Genomic DNA, 18,737 nt, shown 5'->3' with positions numbered 1-18,737 from the left:
GTTCATGATTCAGTTCTGTTTCACCGATCATCGAAAAGTTTCACTGAAAGTAAATCACAGAAGAAAGCAGGATAGAGCAGAAATACCCAGGGCTAACTTTCCAACTGCCTGCAGTCTATATCAGCCCTTCTGAAACTCCAAGGTGCATATTAATGCCCGGTCTTGTTAAAAAATGCAGAACCTGGGTTAGTGGGTCAGGGTAGGGCTTGAGTCTGCATTTCTACCTGGCCCCAAAGTGATGCTGTTGCTGCTGGTCCATAGAAACCTTGAGAGGCGGGGATCTAAATGGACTGTACTTAATATTCATAGAAGAATTTGCCTATGTATCACACATGCCATACATTTACTAAGGCTTTTGTTATCACCATAACAGAGCTGGACAATGTACAGTCACTTGCTAGAGAGGAGCGATCATATAATACTAACTTACGTGTAAGGAATTCATGACTATGTGCCTTATTAATGAGATCTTCCTAACTAGGCTACCCATAGAACTAAACTGACTGACACAGAAACAGAAATCAGATTCTTAGAACTGAATATTTACAGGCAGTTTAGATTGCCCAAATATATGTGTGATATGGAAGGAGCATATCTTTATTGATTCGTTTTAATTTTCTAAACTCTTGTTCACCTAGTCAGAAAAGAAAATCTCTGCTAAGTAAAGAGGAGTCATTAATGCTGATGCCTTCAGGGCCCAGGAAGGGAACATCAGTGAATGTACCGAGCTGGGACTTAGTGGTGTCCTGGAGAAAACACACTTCATCCCACCAGTGCTGTGTGACATGGCAGGTCTAGCATGACCAGAACTTCCAATTTTTCAAGAGAAGCCAGAAATACAAATTTCATGTGGAATTTCCCAAGTTTACAATGTTGGCTACTAATTTAAATTCTGTAAAAGCATTATTCAGGCCAAGAAGGCACATCTGTATCCCAGACACAGCCCTGAGCCACCCATTTACAGTGTCTAATGTGGAATACATTGAAGTCTCTTAAGGTACTTCTCATGAATGGAAAATTATGAATTTTTAACATGAAACTCTCTAGCCTTCTGTCTTTGGACACTTTGGTCAGAAGAAATAGTCTCTGTTTTATGCATTTGGAGGCACTGGTATAAGATTAGTATATGATCATAAAACCTGTCTTTCTTTCTTCTCCCACATTCCAGATTACAGGACAGGCCCGTGTTTCACTCAGGTCAACAACCAGATGTGCCAAGGGCAGCTGACAGGCATTGTCTGCACGAAGACTCTGTGCTGTGCCACCATTGGACGGGCGTGGGGCCATCCCTGTGAGATGTGTCCAGCCCAGCCTCAGCCCTGCCGACGGGGTTTCATCCCCAACATCCGCACTGGAGCTTGCCAAGGTGAGTCAGCTGTCTGCCTGTGCACACCATCGCAGACCTGCCACTTCTCTTTTTGTTGGAGTTGGAGAATCTGGCACTGGATGGTAGCTTTTCACAGAACACTGATTTCCAAGAGTGGCCTCGTTAACAGTCCTGACCAGAGAAGGTTTATCTTTTAGCCACCTAATGAATAATTGTTTCAACTGTTGACATTAATGGAGAAGAGAAAGAGATGAAGAATTGGGGGAAATGTAAAAATACAGTGTAAAATATTTAATACAATCAAAGGATGAACCACTCTATTTTTATCTAGATGGCATGACTCCTCCCTTAACTATACACATGCAAATACCCAGGAAAAACCTATTTTTTCTCTCTTTATCTCATTCAAGTTATGAAAACCTGAACCCAAGTAACAAGGAGAAGAAAGCCACCTATTATTGGCCCTCTATCATTATTAATAGTGTCTTCAAAGACAAAATGTGAACTCTGTCTATGATTGCAGTTATTACAGACTTTGTAACCTGGGTTGGTCATGATCTCTGGGTTTTGACACTCCCTAACTGCATTCATGACACTGATTTCTATATTAGGGCCAGATCAGGGCCCTGAGGATGCTACCTTAGTAGACTACAATCCAAGTAGCCAAAAATTGTTACCTATTTACTGATTAATTATTTTAATTAATTTTCAGCTGCCGCAATTCTTACCTTTTTCTAGCAACTTCTCTGATATCAAATGTCTTAAATCCATTTTTAGAGCTCGGAAATGGTCTCTCTAATGACTTCTTAAATGGCAGTTGCCTTCATATTGCATAGCAGTAAGATCACAGGAAAACAGAAATGATTTTTGTATTATTCACATAAATAATATTATTCATATTTGAGACTTTGAGAGTTAGGGTTATTTTCTATAATTAAAACATGCACAAAGTTAGATCCAAAGTCTTTCAAATTGATGTTAGTAAGCTGCGTCACAAGTGAAGATGTTATCTATTGGACCTGTGTAAATCTTACATTGTAGCAAGCCTGGTCAGTGTCCTAAATCTCAAATGAGAATTATAGTTTGGGGAGCACATACATAACTTTAGTTCATTGAATAATAAAATGTGAGTGTTCTGCATAATTTTGTAAATGTGTCCCTGACAGCAGCATCCACAGATTTTTGTTAGTGTTGTAGTTTTATAAAAGGTATATTTTTAAAATGGCCTATTTCTAAAATCATTTTGAATCCGAACTACGGAGATACCAAGGGGATGACTATATAACTAAAACATTTACCGACTTTATATTTAATCACATATGAAAGCTCACATATGTGAGTTGTGGACTTAGAATAGTTCTTTTTAGTGATGAACACAGCTCAGGCCTTAATGATGAAGACTGAGTCAAATGCCATTTTTAATCTATTGTTTACTATGGATAGTAAAATTCTGTATGTTTTGGTATGAATATTAGTCTGATTATATAGAGTTCCTGGTAGTGCAACAGTTTCTTCTATAGGAAGATATTCTATATTATATTGTATCTGTCTTTACTGTGCTCCATATGGTCTTTACTACATCTTAGTATACAGATTACCATGTAATTTATATAGTGGATATAGATTATTATTAAAAATAAAATACTCTACTATATTGATTTACTAGTTTAATAATGACTGGATTTACTATATACTACTTTTTGTTTATTCGGTACCCTTTATTACCTTCTAACATACTAACTTGATTTCTTTGTTGTTTTTAATTATCTTTTGACTAGAATGTAAGCTCTATGACTGCAGAAATCTTTTTCACTTATTCACTGATGTCTCAGACATCTAGAACAGTGCCTAATATACAGTAGAAGCTCAGCAAATACCTTTTGAATTAATAAATGACATTAAGATTGAAATACTTCCAAAACCCACTATTTCAGAGAAAGAAACAGTTCAGGTTAAGAAAAGCCTTTAACTTCAACCAAAACATTCCAAATTATTGACTTTTCTCATGTTCTGTATTTATACTTATGCTTTTTTACTTTCATACTTTGTCAGAGGCCTAGTTTTTTTCCCAAACACAATTATAAAAAATGTGTCATCTGATCTCAAACTTTCTGAATGTCCTTTAGGGTTTAGTAATGTCTGAAGGATTACTTATTTGATTTTGTTTATGCATCAAAGATAAGTTTCAGGCTCCATTTGCCTAAAAATCTGAGGGATTAACACAGTAACAGGAACAAAATGAAATTTGCCACATGATTAAAATGTCTGGAAAAGCACGTTGAAAAGTTCTGCTTTATTTCAAAATCGTGGCATAGTCAGAAAGTTCTCAATTAAATACTAATCCATAGTTCAGGCTATTTTAAGACATCTTACTGTGATTTCATTTTTTTCCTTTAAATTCCTAGACTGTTTCCTGAATACTTATGCCAAATTAATTTGGAAGAGATGGGGCATGAAAAAATAATACATTAAAACATGGTGCATATATGTCATTAAAAAAACAGTGATCTTTTTTATACGATGATTGAGAAGTGTTACAGAGTTAAAAATAAATTTCAACTATGTGGATGATAACTGTAAATAGCTTAACACTAGCTCTAAATCATGGTTCTTTTGAAGTTTGGAAGATAATGATATCCTGTAGCTGATGAAATTAGTTGTGAATGAAACATGCCCTTGTAATAAACAGAGTAGCTGTGGAAAATGAGGGACAACAGGAAATTAAGATAATACTTAAAGAATTAAGCTGTGAGAAAATCAGTAACTTTATTTATTTATTTTGCTTTATTTCTTATTAAAAAAACGAATACATGTGCAGAATATGTAGGTTTGTTACAGGAGTATATGTGTACCATGGTGGTTTGTCGCAGCTATTGACCCGTCCTCTAAGTTCCCTCCCCCCACCCCCCAACAGGCCCTGGTGTGTGTTATTCCCCTATCTGTGTCCACGTGTTTTCAATGTTCAACTCTCACTTATGAGTGAGAACATGTGGTGTTTGGTTTTCTGTTCCTGTGTTAGTTTGCAGAGGATGATGGCTTCCAGCTTCATCCATGTCCCAGCAAAGGACATGATCTCATTCCCTTTTATGGTTGCATAGTATTCCATGGTGTATATGTACCACATTTTCTTTATCCAGTCTTATCATTGATGGCCATTTGGGTTGGTTCCATGTCTTTGCTATTGTAAATACTGCTGCAGTAAACATATGTGTGCATGTGTCTTTATAGTACAGTGATTTATAATTCACTGGGTATACACCCACTAATGGGATTGCTGGGTCAAATGGTATTTCTGGTTCTAGACCCTTGAGGAATCGCCATACTGTCTTCCACAATGGTTGAACTAATTTATATTTCCACCAACAGTGTAAAAGCATTCTTATTTCTCCACAGCCTCGCCAGCATCTTGTTTCCTGACTTTTTAATAATCACCATTCTGAATGGTGTGAGATGGTATCTCATTATGGTTTTGATTTGCATTTATCTGATGATCAGTGATGATGAGCTTTTTTTATATGTTTGTTGGCCACATAAATGCCTTCTTTTGAGAAGTGTCTGTTCATATCCTTTGCCCACTTTTTGATGGGGTTGTTTGTCTTTTTCTTATAAATATGTTTAAGTTCCTTATAAATTCTGGATATTAGACCTTTGTTAGATGGGTAGATTGCAAAAATTTTCTCCCATTCTGTAGGTTTCCTGTTCACTCTGATGATAGTTACTTTTGCTGTGCAGAAGCTCTTTAGTTTAATTCAATCACATTTGTCAATTTTGGCTTTTGTTGCAATTGCTTTTGGCATTTTTGTCATGAAGTCTCCCCCCATGCCTATGTCCTGAATGGTATTACTTAGGTTTTCTTCTAGGGTTATTTTGGTTTTGGATTTTACATTTAAGTCTTTAATCCATCTTGATTTTTGCATAAGGTGTAAGGAAGGGGTCCAGTTTCAATTTTCTGCATATGGCTAGCCAGTTTTCCCAGCACCATTTACTAATTAGGAGATCCTTTCCCCATTGCTTGTTTTTGTCAGGTTTGTTGAAGATCAGATGGTTCTAGATGTGTGGTGTTATTTCTGAGGTCTCTGTTCTGCTCCATTGGTCTGTATGTCTGTTTTGGTTCCAGTACCATGCTGTTTTGGTTACTGTAGCCTTGTAGTATAGTTTGAAGTCAGGTAGTGTGATGCATCCAGCTTTGTTCTTTTTGCTTAGGATTGTCTTGGCTATACAGGGCCTTCTTTGATTCCATATGAAATTTAAAATGGTTTTTTTCTAATTCTGTGAAGAATGTCAATGGCAGTTCAATGGGAATAGCATTGAATCTATAAATTACTTTGGATAGTATGGCCATTTTCATGATATTGATTCTTCCTATGCATGAGGACTGAATGTTTTTCCATTGTTTGTGTCCTCTCTTATTTCCTTGAGCAGTGTTTTGTAGTTCTTCTTTAAGAGGCCTTTCACATCCCTCGTAAGTTGTATTCCTAGGTATTTTATTCTCTTTGTAGCAATTGTGAATGGGAGTTCTCTCACGATTTGACTCTCTGTTTGTCTATTATTGATGGGAGTTCACTCATGATTTGACTCTCTGTTTGTCTATTATTGGTGCATAGGAATGCTTATGATTTTTGCACACCGATTTTGTATCCTGAGACTGCTGAAATTGCTTATCAGCTTCAGGAGATTTTGGGCTGAGACGATGCGGTTTTCTAAATATACAATCATGTCATCTGCAAACAGATACAATTTGACTTCATCTCTTCCTATTTAAATACCCTTTATTTCTTTCTCTTGCCTGATTGCCCTGGTCAGAACTTCCAATACTGTGTTGAATAGGAGTGGTGAGAGAGGGGATCCTTGTCTTGTGTCGATTTTCAAAGGGAATGCTTCCAGCTTTTGCCCATTCACTATGATATTGGCTGTGGGTTTGCCATAAATAGCTCTTATTATTTTGAGATATGTCCATCAATACCTGGTTTACTGAGAGTTTTTAACATGAACAGATGTTGAATTTTATAGAAAGTATTTTCTGCATCTATTGAGATAATCATGTGGTTTTTGTCTTTGGTTCTGTTTATGTGATGGATTACATTTATTGATTTGTGTATGTTGAACAATTGAACCAGCCTTGCATCCTGGGGACGAAGCTGACTTGATGGTGGTGGATAAGTTTTTTGATGTGCTGCTGGATTCAGTTTGCCAGTATTTTATTGAAGATTTTCACAATTTGTTGTTGTTGTTGTTTTAGCAAGTTTTTTGTTGTTGTTGTTGTTGTGTCTCTGCCAGATTTTGATATCAGGATGATTCTGGCTACATAAAATGAGTTAGGGAGGAGTCCCTTCTTTTCAATTGTTTGAAATAATTTCCAGAAGGAATGGAACCAGCTCCTCTTTGTGTTTCTTGTAGAATTCAGCTGTGAATCCGTCTGGTCCTGAGGTTTTTTTGGTTGGTAGGCTATTAATTACTGCCTCAATTTCAGAGCTTGTTAGTGGTCTATTTAGGGGTTCAACTTGTTCCTGGTTTAGTCTTGGTAGGGTGTATGTGTCCAGGAATTTATCCATTTCTACTAGATTTCTAGTTTATTTATGTAGGGTGTTTATAGTATTCTCTGATGGTAGTTTGTATTTCTGTGGGGTCAGTGGTGATGTCCCCTTTATCATTTTTTATTGTGTCTATTTGATTCTTCTCTTTATTCTTCTTTATTAGTCTAGCTAGCAGTCTATCAGTTTCATTAATTTTTTTCAAAACACCAGCTCTTGGATTCATTTATTTTTTTTTGGAGAGTTTTTCTTGTCTCTAACTCCTTCAATTCTTCTCTGATCTTAGGTATTTCTTGTCTTCTGCTAGCTTTTGGATTAGTTTGCTCTTGCCTCTCTAGCTCTTTTAATTGTGATGTTAGGGTGTCGATTTGAGATCTTTATAGCTTTCTGATGTGGGCATTTAGTGCTATAAATTTCCTTCTTAACACTGCTTTAGCTGTGTCCCAGAGATTCTGGTACCTTGTCTCTTTGTTCTCATTAGTTTCAAAGAACTTCTTGATTTCCGCCTTACTTTCAGTATTTACCCAGGAATCATTCAGGAGCAGGTTGTTCAGTTTCCACGAAATTGTCTGGTTTTGACTGAGTTTCTTAATCCTGAGTTCTAATTTGATTGCATTGTGGTCTGAGAGACTGTTATGATTTCAGTTCTTTTGCATTTGCTGAGGAGTGTTTTACTTCCAGTTATGTGGTCAATTTTAGAATAAGTGGCACTGAGAAGAATGTATATTCTGTTGATTTGGGGCAGAGAGTTCTGTAGGCATCTAGTAGGTCCACTTGATCCAGAGCTGAGTTCAAGTACTGAATATTTTTGTTAATTTCCTGTCTCATTTATCCGTCTAATACTGACAGTGGGGTGTTAAAGTCTCCCACTATTATTGTGTGGAAGTCTAAGTCTCTTTATAGGCCTCTAATAACTTGTTTTATGAATCTGGGTGCTTTTATGGATTCAACAGAAGAGTTAGCTCTTCTTGTTGAATTGTTCCCTTTACCATTACATAATGCCCTTGTTTGTCTTTTTTGATCTTTGCTGGTTTAAAATCTGTTTTGTCAGAGACTAGGATTGCAACCCCTGCATTTTTTTGCTTTCCTTTTGCTTGGTAAATATTCCTCCATCCCTTTATTTTGAGCCTGTGCGTGTCTTTGCATGTAAGACGGGTTTCCTCAGTACAGCACACGCACACCGATGGGTCTTGACAGCTTATCCAGTTTGCCAATAAGTGTCTTTTAATTGGGGCATTTAGCCCATTTACATTTAAGGTTAGTATTGTCACATGTGAATTTGATCCTGTTATCATAATGCTATTTGGTTATTTTGCACACTAGTTCATGCAGTTTCTTCATAGTGTTATTGCTCTTTATATTTTGTTTTTTGTTTTTTTTTTTGCAGTGTCTGGTACTGGTTTTTCCTTTCCATATTTAGTGCTTCTTTCATGAGCTCTTGAAGAACAGGCCTGGTGGTAATGAAATCCCTCAGCATTTGCTTTTCTGGAAAATATTTTATTTCCCCTTTGCTTATGAAGCTTAGCTTGGCTGGATGTGAAATTCTGTTTTGAGAATTCTTTTCTTGAAGAATGTTGAATATTGGACCCCAGTCTTTTCTGGCTTGTAGAGTTTCTGCTGAGAGGTCCACTGTTAGTCTGATGTGCTTCCCTTTGAAGGTGACCTGACCTTTCTATCTGGCTGCCCTTAACAGTTTTTCCTTCATTTCAACCTTGAAGAATCTCATGATTATGTGTCTTGGGGTTGATCTTCTCATGGAGTATCTTAATCGTGTTCTCTGTATTTCCTGAATTTGCCTGTTGGCCTGTCTTGCTAGGTTGGGGAAGTTCTTCTGGATAATATCCAGAAATATGTTTTCCAGCTTGTTTCCATTCTCCCTGTCTCCTCCTGGTACTCCAGTCAGTCGTAGGTTAGGTCATTTTATGAAGTCTCATGTTTCCTGGAAGCTTTGTTCATTCCTTTTCATTCTTTTTTCTCTATTCTTGTCTGCATATCTTATTTCAGTAAGGTAGTCTTAAGACTCTGATATCCTTTCTTCCACTTGGTCGATTTGGCTGTTGATACTTGTGTATGCTTCATGAAGTTCTCATGCTGTGTTTTTCAGCTCCCTTAGGTCGTTTATGTTCCCCTCTAAACTGGTTATTCTAGTTAGCAATTCCTCTCACCGTTTATCAAAGTTCTTAGCTTCTTTGCATTGGCTTAGAACATGCTCCCTTAGCTCATCATAGTTTTTTGTTACCCAATTTGTGAAGCCTACTTCTGTCAATTCATCCATCTGATCCTTCGTTTAGCTCTGCACCCTTGATGGAGAGATGTTGCAGTCATTTGGAGAAGAGGCACTCTGGCCTTCTGTGTTTTTAGGATTTTTTCATTGATTCTTTCTCATCTTTGTGTGTTTGTCTAGTTTCTGTCTTTGCAGCTGCTGACCCTTGGATGGGGTTTTTATGGGGGCCTTTTTATTGCTGTTGATGCTGTTGTTGTCACTTTCTCCTTGTTTGTCTTTCTTTTAGTAGTCAGGACCTTCTTCTGTAGGGCTGCTGCAGTTTGCTGGGGGTTCACTTCAGGCCTTATTCATCTGATTCGCCCCCATGACTAGAGATGTCACTCAAGGAGACTAGAGAGCCGCAGAGATGGGTGCCTGCTCCTCCTGGGACCTCTCACCTCTAGGGGCACCAATCTAATGCCAGTAGGATCTCTCCTCTATAAGGAGTCTGACAACCCCTTTTGGAGGGTCTCACCCAGTTGGGTGGCACTGGGAGCAGGATCCGTTTAATGAAGCAGTTTGTCCTTTGGTGGAGAGAGTGTGTTTCGCTGGGGGGAAACCCACTCGGCCGGGCTGCCCAGATTCCTCAGAACTACCAGGAGGAGAGGCTAAGTCTGCTGATCCCGAGACTGCAGCCACCCCTCCCCCTAGGGGCTCAGGCCCAGGGAGATCCAAATTCTGTCTCTGAGCCTCTGGCTGGAGTTATCGGAGATCCTGCAGGAAGGCCCCACCCACTGAGGAAGGATGGGTCAGGGTTAGACCTGAAGAGGCACTCTGGCCTCAGACTGCCACAGCCAGTGTGTTGGGCTGTGAGGACAAGTCTTGGGACCAAGCCATCCAACCTCCCTGGCTCCAGCAGGGGAAAAGCACAGCCGGGAGCTATAGAAATGGATGCAGCCCTTCCCTGTGCCCAGAGAGCTTAGTGTGTTCCGCAGTTGCTTTTTTTTTTTTTTTTTGCTAACCCTCCCCCAAGGAGCTCAAAAGGCTTAGAGAGCAGACAGCAGCAGCTGGTGCTGGTCGCCACAACCCCCGGGGGGCTCCATAGGCTTAAGCAGATTCCTGCTCAGAGGCTGTAATAATCTGTACGTTCCAGGGTTGAGATGGTAGGCCCCTGTGGCTTGGGTTTGAGAGTGGGATCCTCCGATTCGTGGGTTGCACAGTTCCCTGGAAAAAACAGTTTACTAGGCTGGGTATCACACTCACTCATGGCCTCCCTTAGCTGCGGGGAGGGGGTTTCCCATCCCCGTGTGGCTCTCAAGTGGGCCGTGGCACCACACTACTCATCCTTCTCTCTGTGGATCACGCCAGCCTTCTAGTCAACTTTGATGAAAGAACCTGGATACGTTGGTTGCCAGTGAAGGATTCACTCTTTGTTTTTTTTTGATGGGAGCCTCTGAGAGACGCTGCTTCTAGTCGGCCATCTTGGCCCCACATTTTACTTTAAACTGTTGCCATGCTAACATTCTGGACTTAAGTAGTGTCAGAAAGGTGTGCCCTCCTAGCGTGGTATAAAATCAGTCATATCAATTCTTGATGGCTTTAATATTGAGAGCCATTTGAGTTTTAGCCGTTGTGCTTAATCCACATTTAATCTACATTCTTCCATTTTATTATACGTTAAAGGACCAAAGTTAACTCATATAGGACTTAAAATTTAAGCTATCATAAAACAAGTGAATTAAAAATGTTAATAGTGTCATTAAGCCCTTTTCCAATAATATTTGTGAACTTTAAATATGTAACAAATTGCCATGTGCATATGATGTATAATTTTCTCACAAAGTTTCTTCTTTTTTTGTCTTTAGTCTCATGAACCTACTCTAATTAGGAGTGACATTTTGTTTAAGATTAGTACTTGGCTTTGGATCTTTTAGGTTTTCAAATGAACAGGGTGCTCCTAAAATTTTTTTAAATATATTAAAATTAAACTGGCATAATTATTAATTTTTGTACCATGTGATATTTAGGGATTAGGCTTTTAAACTACTTCAAATGCTTCAAAACTGAAGATATAGCAGAAGAAAATTGTTTGTGAAATTTCATCTCTTGCTTCATCATTGATGATAGTAACATTGATGCCAAGCCTCTGCTCCTTTCCAGGTAATGTGAAATGCACAGGAATTCACATATTTGACACAGGCCCTAGCTAGGACACAGGATAAGGTCATGAATAAAGAAATAGCAATACAGACCCTAAATTGGTTTCTGCAAAACAAATGCTGGTGTGTGTTCTTTTCATATGGCGTTAGTGCACCAGAAACATAATTTCTTTAGTCTGACTGCATGTGAGAGAGTAGAGGACTTTAATCTCAGCTGAAATCAGGCAGATGTTGCTAGCTCCTCAATTGTTGAATGAGCAGAAGACGCCCTGAGTAGAAAGTTATTTCCAAGCCCTCCACATAGCCAAGTAAAAAGTAAACTTGGCTATTATCTGATTTATTTGATTAGAATAAATTATTAAAGATAGTTACAGCCAAAACAAATTCATCTTGGCTGCCTACATTAACCAAGTTAACGAGATCATTATAAAGTCTAACTTTAATTCATGCTGTATTAACACGAGCTATTCCTAAACAATTAAAAAACTTTACTTAAAGCAAACTCAATTATAGAAACTCCTATTTAAAGATAACAGAATATTCCTCTTCTTCTAACCCCACAAAAAACTAACATGAAAATGAATAATAGAGAACAACACATCATTCTAAAACAAAATCCTGGAACAAAACCAGTGATGAGCACATGTAGCTGTTGGGAAGTCACTGGGACAGGGAGAGTTTTCTAAGCATTTACTCTGAGTGTCATAATCCTGAAAGGTGTTTGAACCTACTAAGAACAGAGAGCTAGGATTGTGGATGTTCTATTGGAGAGGAGGAGATGTTCCCATAAGAGACAGATCTACTTCAGAACCTCACAGTAACAGAGGGTAATGGAAGGAGAAACTGGGGGGGGGCAAGCCATTTCTGAGTAATCTACACCCAGTCTTCCATCCCAGAGACACTCCTTGAGTGAGGTACAGGAGGGTGGAAGGACAAAGAGGAAGTATGGACCACTAGCAAGTAATCTGTAAATATAAGAGTCACACCACCAACTGACAGTTGAAAATTGATGCTCAAGGGAAAAAAAAGTTGGGGGAGGAGTTTGGTGACCAACTGTTTCAGGACTATGCCTTGTAGAAGTTTCAAACCAACGCATTTCCTTTGAGCCTTCCCCACTCTGCATTTCAGCAGGAAATGGCTGCATTGAGAGATGAATAATAAAGAGAAAGGCCTGCATATAAAAACTGAAAAAAAAAAAACCAACAACAAAAAAAGAAAACATAAGTAAAAGGCAGGTATGAACATGCTTCAAAGAATTACTACCCAAATAAATGCAAAGTTTATATACTTCTCTCTTATCTCAAGGAAATTAAAAACAACATTTTTAATGGAAATTTAAAGCAATGATGCTTTGTGGAGCATCAGTTATAGGAAGGCCAGAGTGGATGCCAAGAAGCCAGTTATAAAGTTTCTGCAGTAGTCCAGGTGCTATATGATGGAGGCTGAGACCGGGTAGTAGCAGAGGAAAGATTTGAGATATTCTTGGAAAGTAAGCAGTTGTCGCTGATGAAGTGATGTGACATAAGTGAGAGGAACATGCCAAGTTTCTCTCTTAGGCTTCTGACTTTAACAGCTGGAACACGATGGTGACATTTGTGAAGATAAGATCGAGATAAAACCATGCTCTGTTCTTGTTATTACAATTTCAGGGTCCTGCAGATATCAAGTTACCAATATATACTTGTTTTGATGATCATTTTAACATTTGAATTTTGTGTATCATACATGAGTAGATATTCAGTCTGGATCAAACCATATTAAATGATTGCTAGGACACCCCATATGTTTCAGATTCCAAATAGAAATAGACCTATTATTTAGTTGCTGCCCTTAAAGTTAGACATTTGTTTTCACAGGAATAAAATATTATGTGTGAATATCTACAGAGTATAGAAATAAGAATTTCTGTTTACTAATGGAAATAATAAGCACTGGGGACTCCAAAAGTAGGGAGGCTGAGAGGAGGGATGAGGACTGAAAAATTACCTATTGAGTACCTACTGAGTTTTCACTATTTGGATAATGGGTTAACTAGAAGCCCAAACCTTACCATTATGCAGTATATTCACGTAACAAACCCGCACCTGTATCCCCGAAACTATAAAAATTGAAAAGAAAAAGCAAGTTCAATGTAAAAAAATTAAAATTAGAAATGGATCTAATTTGGTAACAAGAAAAATTAAAAAACACGCTATGAAATATAGTAGTAATTTCTATGTCCCCTGGTTGCTACACATATAAATTAAATGAACCATTTTTATATGCCTATAATACTGCACATATTTTCCATATTTGGACATAAACTAAAAATAATATATCATCTGATAATAATTTATGTAATAAAATAAGTTTAATTTTTTAGAACAAGTTTACACGGAGAATTTGGAGAATAAATGAGGTTATAAACTAGAATTATTGTTGCTTTGTTACATTATTTTTAACCTTAATAGACATGGACTGACGTTATTGCATAAGGTATAAATTTCAAAATATATAATTGTGTTCTATAAAATTGTTACATGTGATTTGGAATAATTCAAAATTTAAAGAAATAGTAAGTTTTTGCCTGAATCGAAGGAATGAGCAAAGATAACATCTGTACAGTCTGGTCATTGGAGAATTAATCAATCATTAGTAGTTGCTTGTGATATAGGACTTTGCAGATGTAGAAATTCTTGCATAGTTTGAAGGCTTGAGGCATGCTTTTTTATATTTATAAAGAACACATCTTGGTCCAAAGTGGTTATTTTTTGGTTATTTCTATATAATTTCTTTTAAATTTTCTTTTTTATTTTAACTGCTAACTTGATCTAACTAAAAGAAATTAATTCTACATAACTGCAGAGCCTAGGAGACTTCAAAAATAAGGGTTTCGTTCTCCTTCTAAAAAAAATACTTTTTAGGCAGTTACAAAATAAATCCTATGATGCTGGATTGTTTTTTCTTTTTGAAAAATCACTGAATCTACTATAATCCGTATGCAGCATACAATTTTATGAATAATATTAAGGTTTTATAGACTTGGTCTCATTTTTCAGCTTTTACCATATTTTTGCTCTGATTTATCAGCCAGGAAAACAAGTTTCTAGAGCTCTTTTATACCACACTGTAATGAGAGTGGGAGTGTAGTACATTTAAAAATGAGGTTTAAGGCTGTGCGCAGTGGCTCATGCCTATAATCTCAGCACTTTGGGAGGCCAAGGCGGGTGGATCAGCTGAGGTCAGGAGTTCGAGACCAGCCTGACCAACATGGTGAAACCCTGTCTCTACTCAAAGTACAAAATTAGCCGGATGAGGTGTCTCATGCCTGTAATCCCAGCTACTCAGGAGGCCTGAGGCAGGAGAATCGCTTGAACCCAGGAGGTGGAGGTTGCAGGGAGCCGAGATCGCGCCATTGCACTCCAACCTGGGCAACAGGAGCAAGTATAATAATAATTTCTCAAAAAATAATAATAACAATAATAATAATAATGAGGTTTAAAATGTGCTGAATTAGAATGTTTAGTATATAGACTTCTTGCCATATATTGTATTCATAGTTGATTTTTGTTTACATCATGTATCCTTTAATAAGACACTGAAATCTACTTTAATTCAGTACAAAAATACTTTGGACTTTTGTAATTAGTTCAATAGATATAGCTAATAGGAGGAAGAAATAATCTGTAGGCTTGAATTCACTAATTTACACACTGAGATATACAGAACTTTTGAGCTTACCAAAAAATAATAGGGCAAATTGATATGTACTGACACAGAGATGTGTTCATGAAATATTTTATAATGAAGAAAAACAAGATGCAGAAAAACACATATACTATGGTTTTATTCTCGTTAAATAAACAGACCATCATCCTGAATATGTGTGAATAAAAGTCTAAAAAGACAGAAGCAAATTTATATCGATGGTTATTTCTTTAATTTTCTATTTTCTGTATCTTTAACATTTGTTGCAATGAGATATGTTATTTTGTAATTAAGTATATAGCATTAATAAATCTATTATGTAAGCTTGTAAGTTTGAAGAGAGTGTAACAAATTTGTGTAAATTCACATTTATTTTTATATACAGTGTTTATTATAAAAATCAACTGATTTTTTTACTTGTATTTCCAAAAGCCAGGTTTTATAGTAATTGATTATCTCTATTTTTTTGTATTTTATCATCATTATTTTATTGATTCCATTTACTTTGGGTTTAATTTGCTCTTCTTTTTAAAATGTCTTAATATGGAAACTGAGATCACTGATTTAAGAAGCTTCTCTTTTTGTACTATAAGCATTTTAATGCTATACATTTACCTCTAAGCACCACTTTAGCTGCATCCTGCAAATTTTGATATGGTGTATCTTCATTTTAAGTTAATTCAAAATATGTTCTATTTTTCCATGTGATTTTTTTCTTTGACCTGTGCATTATTTCAAAGTATATTGTTTAAATTTCAGATATTTGAGGTTGTTCCAGATTTTTTCCTTTATTACTTTCTAGTTTAACTCTGTTGTGTTTGGAGAACATATTTTGGATTATTTTAACTTTCTTTTACATTTAATGAACCTTTTACATGGCCTCAGAATATAGTCTTTCTTGGTAAATATTCTGTGGGCACTTGATAAGAATGTGTGCTCTGCTTAAGTGAGGTGGAGTATTCTATAAATGTCAACTAGGACAAGTTGGTTGAAAATATGGTTCAAGTCTAATATATCCCTGATGATTTTCAGTCTACTTATTCTTTTAGTTAAGAGAAGAATGTGGAAATTTCCACATACTTGCAGGTTATCTATTTCTGTTTTCAGCTTTATCTGCTGAAATTACCCTTGCTCCAGGAGTTTAATGCTTTATAATCATGCATGCACAGTTAGCATTATCATGTCTTCTTGATGAATTGACCCCTTTGTCATTATGCAATGTCGATTTTTATCCACACAATATATTACTTGTCGTGATGAGTACTACTTATGGTATTAACATAGCCATTCCAGATTTTTTTTTATTGAGTTCTTAATATATCTTTTTCATCTCTTTACTTTTTAAGATGTCAAAGGAGTTTTCTTGTAGACAGCCTAAAATTGGGTCTTGCTTTTTAAAAATCTGACAATCAGACTTTTTAATGGAATTTTTCCTACCACTGACATCTCATATGATTATCAATTTTATTGTGTTTAAATCTGTCATTTTACTATCTCGTGTCTGTCTCACCTCTTCTTTGTTACTCTTTTTCTCTTTGCCTGACTCTTAGATTAATAGTGTATATTCTTGTATTGCAGTTTATCTCCACAGTTGGATTATTAGCTATATCTCTGCTTATTTTTTAGTGTTTATACATATTTAACTTACTACATTCTATTTTCAAATAGTATAATATTATAATGCTATAGTATAATAGTATACTATTATATAGTATACTGTATAATTATATAGTATACTATATAATAGTATACTATATAATTATACAGTATACTATATAGTATACTGTATAATTATACTATTATATAGTATACTATATAGTATACTGTATAATTATACTATTATATAGTATACTATATAGTATACTGTATAATTATACTATTATATAGTATACTATATAGTATACTGTATAATTATACTATTATATAGTATAATAGTATAATGCCACTTCACTTATAATGTAATAACTTTACAATGGTACCATTTACCTCTTCAATTTTTCATGTTATTGTTGTTATGCTTTTTACTTCTATGTGTTATAACATCCAAAATATGTTATTGTTGTTGTTGCTTGGAAAAATCAATTCTGTTAAGGTTAATTAAAAAATAAGAAAATATATTTTATCTCTATTAACATATTACCATTCCTACTACTTTTCATTTTCTGTGTGTAGGTTAGAATTTTAATCTCACTTTTATTTTACCTGAAGAGCTTCCTTTTACATTTAAAGTCAGAAAATTCTTTATTAACGCTTCGTGAATTTTATTATGTCAATACTAAGGATTTCTGTTCCTATGTGGATGAAATTAATAGGCAATTTAAAGGATAGGATGATAATTTCAATGTCTAAAACTGAAATTTTAAATTTAGAGTAAGAGGACGACAATTCCAACAATTCCAATATAAGAGGGTTCAAGGAATATAGACAACTTTCACATGAGGAAATAAAAAAGCTAATAAGTGTAGGAGCTAGTAATTAGAGAAATGAAAACTAAAGTAATAATTAGTATTCCTTTACAACATTAGGGTATTTATAATATTACAAATATTACAATATTTACAATATTACAATATTCCTTTACAATACAAGACAATTAGGATATTGGAGGCCAGGCACGGTGGCTCGTGGCTCATGCCTGTAATCCCAGCACTATGGGAGGCCGAGGTGGGCAGATCATCTGAGGTCAGGAGATCAAGACCAGCCTGACCAACATGGAGAAACCCCATCTCTACTAAAAATACAAAATTAGCCGGGCATGGTGGTGCATGCCTGTAATCCCAGCTACTCAGGAAGGCTGAGGCAGGAGAATCGCTTGAACCTGGGAGGTGGAGGTTTCAGTGAGTCAAGATCATGCCACTGCACACTCCAGCCTGGGCAACAAGAACAAAACTTGGTCTAAAAAAAAAAAAAGAAAGAAAATTAGGATATTGGATAGTAATATCATGTATTGGCAGGAAAGAAGAAATGCAGGAGTCTTCATGAACAGTAGAGGTGTGTAGACTGCTAGTGGTATGAAGACTCCTGCAGGCATTCTGAAGGACCACTGGACACTATTTATTCATTATACCCTATGATCTAGTAATTCTGCTCTGGGTCTACAGCAAAGTGATAAAGAATCTGAGTCCTCAATGTCCATAGTCATTCCACAAAGAAACGTAGTGGAGACATTCACTGTACCATTCACTGAGGTTTTGAGAAGCTAAAGATAAACCAAGTGCCCATGATCAGGAGAGGAAACACATTAAGTGTTCTGCAGCCAACCGAAGCAACAGATTGTCCACATAACAGTATGGATGTATGGGGGAACCCGCCCCCAATAATTCAATGTTATTTCACGTAGGTTCTTTTCTATTTCCCTAAGTGTTGGCCAGTCTGAGAAATAAAGGGAAAGAGTACAAAAGAGAGAAATTTTAAAGCTGGGTATCCGGGGGAGACATCACATGTCGGCAGGTACCGTGATGCCCCACAAGCCACAAAACCAGCAAGTTTTTATTAGTGATTTTCAAAGGGGAGAGAGTGTACGAATAGGGTGTGGGTCACAGAGATCACATGCTTCACAAGGTAATAAAATATTATAAGACAAATGGAGGCAGGGCAAGATCGCAGGACCAGGCCGAAATTAAAACTGCTAATGAAGTTTCGGGCATGCATTGTCATTGATAACATCTTATCAGGAGACAGGATTTGAGAGCAGACAACCAGTCTGACCAAAATTTATTAGGCGGGAATTTCCTCGTCCTGGCATGTAGTACGCCTGGGAGCGCTAAGGGAGACCGGGGCTTATTTCATCCCTTATCTACAACTGTAAAAGAGAGACAGTCCCAGAGCAG

At 36.6% G+C, this 18,737-nt stretch overlaps 1 protein-coding gene across 1 annotated transcript in view; it reads left to right on the top strand.

Moving 5' to 3' along the window:
* The window catches only part of FBN2 (fibrillin 2), a 280,535-nt gene that overhangs the window by 72,297 nt on the left and 189,501 nt on the right, over window positions 1-18,737 (top strand). The window contains exon 6 of the mRNA XM_003826666.7: window positions 1,169-1,366. Coding sequence (XP_003826714.3) covers window positions 1,169-1,366 — 198 coding nt within the window. The remainder of the gene's footprint in view (window positions 1-1,168; window positions 1,367-18,737) is intronic.

The sequence above is a fragment of the Pan paniscus genome, chromosome 4 (assembly GCF_029289425.2).
Source record: "Pan paniscus chromosome 4, NHGRI_mPanPan1-v2.0_pri, whole genome shotgun sequence".
NCBI lineage: Eukaryota > Metazoa > Chordata > Mammalia > Primates > Hominidae > Pan > Pan paniscus.
The sequence above is the reverse complement of the archived record's forward strand: the minus strand, read 5'-3'. Positions and strand labels throughout refer to the sequence as shown.